We start from the raw sequence: 6,407 nt of genomic DNA, 5'->3' as shown, positions 1-6,407 counted from the left end.
TGGTCATGTGACCAGGACATAAGTGTGTTAGGGGACTCCAGGGGATTAATTGTCAAATTAATCRTTATCGGCTAAATACCACAATTAATCGTGATTAATTTTTTTCCCAATATTGCCCAACCCTAATTTGAAGTTCATCAGTAGATCATATCTCTTACTGGCAGAGATCAGAACTGCAAGAAGCTCCAATAGAGTCTCAATGACCAGACATGACTATAAAGCAGGAATGGTGTAAAACAAAACCTGCTGTGTCCAATGAAAATTTTCTGTTTAAAAATCCATTTGCAACCACTTGGTTGGAGTTTTAAAGCAAAGACGTAAATATACTTGCATTCACCTATTATAGAACTATGAAGAACTATTATATACTGTAGTTCTTAGAATTAATTCACAGATATTTTTTAGATTCTATCTTTGTTAATTGACATTATTATTTTAGAGTTAGTACTACAAATCAAATTGGAAAACCCAATCCAGAAAGCTGACAAACAAATATATGTTTGTCTGTTTTATTTTAAACGTTTAAAATGAAAACTACTCCTGTTTTGGGTCGGGGTAAAACCAGAATGTTTTCATGAGACAACCTCAGCCTGCAGTAAGGAGGACAAATGCAACAACTTTGTGCACAAATAGCATCAATATAGATAGAAAATCGTATTTTTTACACAGAAAATAATTTGTGTGGTTAGCGATTCAAGAAACAAATGTCCGCTGCATTGAATATTAATGCTGAGTTGCTGCTACTGCAGATTATAAACATTTTTTTAGCCAAAGCCAGCTTAATGATGTTCATCTCTTCAAGTGCAGGTGTGTATTACATTGTACATAATTATGCTGCATTCAGGTAGTGCTCGAAACACCTGACAGTCCACTATACCCAGTATAGTCCATTTAGTGACCACAGGGTAGTGTGAGGGGACGAGTGAACATTTTGAACACAGCCAGAGTTCTAGATCTAGAACTTCAATGCTTAACTCATACAACAGAGTTCCACCTGCTGCATCTTGCTGTAGTTTGAAGGTAAATGCTTTGTGTTTGCTTGCTTCTCCACCTGTGTATTTGTTAGAAAAAAATGACACATAGTCAGGGTTTTTATCAGATTACAGCATGTGAAGAGAGCTTTTGGCTTCAACATTCAGTTGATTTGTATTAAAAGCTGTGCTTAACTTTTAACTTCTTTGCAGATATTTGCGTTCCTTTTCTTTATTTTGCTTTTCAAATTGATTTCCTAAGCGTGTTTTGATTTGCTTACCTCGAATTTGTTATGTTTTTGCTTTTTAATATCTTTGCAATAACTGACTCATTCCAGTTGAGAGCATCTTTTTTGATCAGGGGTTAAACTAAACTTAAACTACACATCCTACTTCATTATAGTCTTTATTTCCTGTCATTAAGGAACATCCCAAATATTTTTTTATCTCTGCAGCACAGCTTAGTGGTCAGCACTGTTGCCTGTCAACAAGAAGGTCTTGGGTTCAAGCCCCACTTGGGGTCTTTCTATGTGGAGTTTATGTGGGTTTTCTCCAGGACCTCTGGTTTCCTCCCACAGTCTGAGAACCGGCTGGTTTAGGCTGCCTTCAGGTCCAGCCCCCCTTTGAAAAAGAGAGCCAGCTAAAATAAGAAACCACAAAAGGAGCTATAACTCACTCCGTTTTACAGATATATAGAGCTACGTTTTAGTGTGGTAGCACAACTTATACTTCGAGTTCTCACAAATCTTGCGAGATCTCACAGTATTGCATGAACTCATGCAAAATAAAAATTGCAAGTTTTGTCCAAAATTAACTTTAATTCTGTCCCTTTTGATTACAAACAATTCTTAGTCTAAAGCTCTGGCATGAAAAACAAAAGGTGATTCCTTTAAGGACTGTTAATAATAATAATAATAATAATAATAATAATAATAATAATAATAATAATAATAATAATAATAATAATAATAATAATAATAATAATAATAATAATAATAATAATAATAATAATAACTTTATTTGTAAAGCGCTTTCAAACAAAGCACTGGACAAGAGATAAAATCACAGATGACAAAAGGCGAAGTCACAAAGTAAAAAATAAGATCTCAAAGAACAAGTAAAACCACAGAAAACGAGATAAAATCACAGGAGAGGGCAAGGCAGTGATTATAAAAACAAAGGATAAAATTAAGACAGTTAAAATAATTTAAACAGGTGCGTCTTTAGCTTAGCTTTAAAAACCTCAACAGAACAAGCCTGCCTGATGTTCTGAGGGAGATTGTTCCACAGAGAGGGGGCACGAAAAGAGAAGGCACGTTCACCAATGGTCTTTCTTCTGGCTTTTGGGATCATTAATAGGCCAGCACCTTCAGATCTGAGAGAGCGTGGTGGAACATAGTAGTGTAAAAGGCTGGTAAGATACGGAGGCGCCAGACCATTTAAAGCCTTATAGGTGAGCAATAACGCCTTAAAATCAGCCCGAATCTGACAGGGCAACCAGTGAAGGGATAACAGTACAGGATTGATGTGGTCAAATTTCTTGGAATAAGTTCAAATACGGGCAGCTGCATTCTGGACCATCTGCAGACATCTAAAACTTTTCTTGGGTAGTCCGGAAAGGAGGGAATTGCAATAATCGATGCGTGAGGTCACGAAAGCGTGAATAAGAACCTCAGCATCATCAAAAGAAAGGATGTGCCGGATTTTGGCAATGTTCCTGAGGTGGTAGAAGGCAATCCTAGTTACTTCCTTTAAGTGGAAGTCAAAACAAATCAAACCACACGTCTAGGTTTCTAACTTTTTCTTGACATCTAATGATCTGATTATCAGTTTGCAGAGTAAAAGCTTGAGACAAGCCTTAAAACTTAAAGGCACAGTGTGTAGGATTTTGTCAATTCTTTTAGCTGAAATTGAGATAATTACTAATGACAATAATAAAAAACATGTCTAATCATTGCAGACAAAGACCTTGTTTTATTATGTTTACCTTATAAAAAACTGTTTATATCTCCATGGTCGCCTGTCGCCACTACAGGCAGCCGCCATCTTGCACCGCCATCTTGTCTACGAAGGCTCATGAAGGACAAACTGCGGTGGCGGCGTCAAAAACGGTTTTAGTTGTAATACTATAAATGTAAGATTTGTTGGCTGTCATTGTAGCTGGGATAATTTTACTTATTAAAGCTCATAATCTTACCASTTGAAACATCACTAGCCCTGAAGCTGCTGGTAGACATCGCAGTTGGAATTATCAAAGGTTTTTGACACCTGAGAGACACCGTAGCAACTCCTTTGTGTTTGGAAGCGGGGGGTGGGGGTGGTGGGAGGGAGGATGATTCAACCACTCAACCACTAGATGTTGCTGAAAACAACAAATCCTACACACTGTGCCTTTAATTTCAGATCATTTTTGTCGAGTTAGCCTTTTGGAACTGCATGTCACGCTCCCCATCACAGTACCTCCACCACCATATTTGCACACCTTCACCAATCTCACAACTTCTCCACCCTCCACTTCTTTCCTACCCCTTTCTTTTAGTTTCCCACCTCTCCTCCATCCCTGCCCGAGGAGATTGTGGTCCGGACATCCAGCCCCATCCCTCTGCGCTCTCCCAGTCCTCACACCCTCCTGATCACCCTGTCGGACCCACTGCACCAGCGCCAGCCGGCAGGCATCAGGCGCAGCCAGTCGGCTGACCAGCCTCAGCAGCAGGAGCGCCCGTCCTCCTCCTCCTCTTGCCACGCCTCCCTCCCTCTGCCACCTAACCCCTCCCCAGGCACTCGCTCGCCCAGCCGCAGGAAACTGCCGGCCATCCCTGCTGGTGCTGCTAACACCAAGTTTCCCTCTGTCATTCGCATCACCCGTGCCCAGCTTCAGCAGGTGATGGAACCAGTCGCTGTCCCGTGAAGCAAACCTGCATTTATTGTGTCCTCCTCTGCATCTGTAGCCGCTTACTTCCAGTCAGATTTTGTTTTTCTTTACCTTTGTTGCTGGTTTTGCATTTTTGTTCATTTTGGCTTTCTGGTTGTGTTGCTGATGAGCTGCTCTCTCTCCTGAAACCATTGAGGGCTAGTTAAGTCATTTTTGAAGTGATGTTTTATCAAAAAGTTATGAATAGTTATTTCCTTATCAGCCGTAACGTCAGTCATGGAGACGAGAAAAAGGCAGAAGTTAGGATCTAAGCCAGGCTAATAACGAGCCAAATGAGGGCTCGCTGTTTGTCTTTCAAGCCTAAAAACAGTCTTTTTTCAAGGACAACATACTGGTGTCAAATAAAACCACATTTGCCAATAATAAACCTCTACTATACACTGTTAGCTAAGCTTATTGCTGTTTTCTCAACCGAACAAGTCCATACTATGAGAAGTACATGTGCTAAGCATAGAACATGTATATGCCAATGGTGCTAAGGCTGCTTAACATGTCAGTATACCAGGAGGAGAGTAAACCTTTGAAATGCTTAGATGTGCCGATCAGGCGGACTGATAAGTTTGGATAGTGACACAAACATTGTTCAATTGAGGAAAAAGCAAAAAAACTAAACAAATAGTCTTTTAAAAAACTGTAGAGGTTTAATATTGTCTAATGTAGCATTTTTATTCATACCAGGCCTTCGTTTAGCTAGCTATTAGTCTAGCCTGGATGAAGACTTCTTGCCCTTTTCTTCATACTCTGTGACTAAATATGACGGCTGATGGGGTGCTGACTTTGACAGAACATGGCTTCAGAGATGACCCGACTACCCTGTTGAAGGGCATTGTTGAGCATGGGGGTCAGACTTGTGTTTGTGTTGTGTTCTTGGGAGTGTGTCTTTTTGTCTGATTGTGGCATGTCTGTTTGGAATGTCGAGTCATGACTACAGGTCGCATGGTCTCTTTTGTTTCAGATCGTCTTTGTCCTCTCTATCTTTCTCTTCCTCTCGCTCTCCCTGTATTTGTTCCTCACCCTCTCTTCGCTGAAGCCCCCTGCGAAGTTGCGTGAACGTTTCCTGTCCTACTTGCCGGTTTAGTACTCACAGCTTGACTGACACTGCCATAGCACTTGTGTGTTTCGGTCTGATAATGGTAGCTATGGTACTGCATGCTGTAGCCAAACTAATCACCATTTATTACCACATAATATCAAATTCCTCTCACATCCTCATCTGGCTCTTGCTGCAGATCTACAGCACCAACTCCACATGTTGTAGTCTATCAGCAACAGACTTTGTAAATATATATATTTTTTCCCAGTTTTAAAGGGTTGTGTTTTTTATTGACGCTTCTTTGTCTTTTTTTTCTCATTTACATTCCCTGCCCCCACAGCTGACAGCCCAGCGTCCCTCTGGGCTTTCCTCTCAGTCAGGATCCGACAGCGCTCCGCAGTGCCTCGCGCTGGAGAGGCGTGGTGAAGTTGAGGCCAAGGCTCAGCAGATCAAAGAGCACACAGCAGACATCAGCTCCCCTCAGGACCACGTTCCCATCCACCCGGGACTGCCACCTGACCCCCCGGCTGAAACGCTGCTCAATGGAGACGGCCACACCAAAGCTCAAAGCCCCGCACTGAGCCGTGCGTCCTCACCACGCTCCCCCCGTTCGACACATTCGCCTCCTCCGTGCTCGCCGCCCTCCCCTCGCTGCTCTGCGCTCGCCAACGGTTGTCTCTGCTCTCCTGTCAACGACCAAACCACCGTAGTCCCCCCAAAGCCAAAAGACCCTAACAGTGATTCCCGCTCTACTCCATGTGCCACCGAGGTTCAGACAAAGGAGGAAAAGGGTGGGGATGTGCAAATGGCCCCACTGCAGACTGATGGTCCAGCATCCACCCCTGCTGCCCCCCGCAAGGACCCTAGCCGGAAGCAAAGCCGCATCCCTGTGCTGGAACCCTCCTGTCTGCTGGAGCTCGCTCCTCCAGGCTCTGCTAAGCAGAAGCTGTTGCAGAAGAAAGCAAGCCACCAGGGCTCTGTCCCCTCACCCACAGCCTCTCCCTCCTTATCTGATAGGCGTGGCCCCATCATGGCCTCCCTCGTTAGGGACCCGTTGTCCTCAAATTCAGACCGCTCACAGGATGAGGACTCCCTTATGGGCTCCCGATCGGACCGCCAGGGAGATGAGGCTCTGTCTCTCTCCTCCTCCTCCAGCCCTCTGTCTCGCAAAAGCAGGATACCTCGTCCCGTTCACCCTGCTTCGTCTGCAGAGCAGCTGAACGCCCAGTTCCTGCCACGCCCACCCCCTGGAAAGCCACCATGTCGTCCCACAGCAGAGGGCAGGTAACATAACTTACAAGAATCCAGGGTTCTTACAGATCCTTAAAAAGTCTTAAAAGGCATTGAATTCATCGATCCAAAAATAAGGCTTTAATTAGCTTCAAAATTTCTTAAATCAATCTGTCAGAAGTCTTAAAATGTTAACACATTGTAGATAGGATGATTGTAATTTGTCTCAAATATTAAAATA

At 43.1% G+C, this 6,407-nt stretch overlaps 1 protein-coding gene across 3 annotated transcripts in view; it reads left to right on the top strand.

The window, feature by feature from the left end:
• The window catches only part of ttbk2a (tau tubulin kinase 2a), a 47,783-nt gene that overhangs the window by 39,996 nt on the left and 1,380 nt on the right, over positions 1 to 6,407 (top strand). For 2 of the 3 annotated variants that reach the window (XM_014016514.1, XM_014016515.1), the window contains exons 14-15: positions 3,511 to 3,852; positions 5,277 to 6,220. In XM_014016514.1, the coding sequence (XP_013871968.1) occupies positions 3,511 to 3,852; positions 5,277 to 6,220 (1,286 nt within the window). The remainder of the gene's footprint in view (positions 1 to 3,510; positions 3,853 to 5,276; positions 6,221 to 6,407) is intronic. The other variant, XM_014016516.1, reaches the window with a different exon arrangement.

Source organism: Austrofundulus limnaeus, unplaced genomic scaffold (assembly GCF_001266775.1).
Source record: "Austrofundulus limnaeus strain Quisiro unplaced genomic scaffold, Austrofundulus_limnaeus-1.0 Scaffold147, whole genome shotgun sequence".
Lineage (NCBI taxonomy): Eukaryota > Metazoa > Chordata > Actinopteri > Cyprinodontiformes > Rivulidae > Austrofundulus > Austrofundulus limnaeus.
This window is presented reverse-complemented; position numbering and strand designations above follow the sequence as displayed.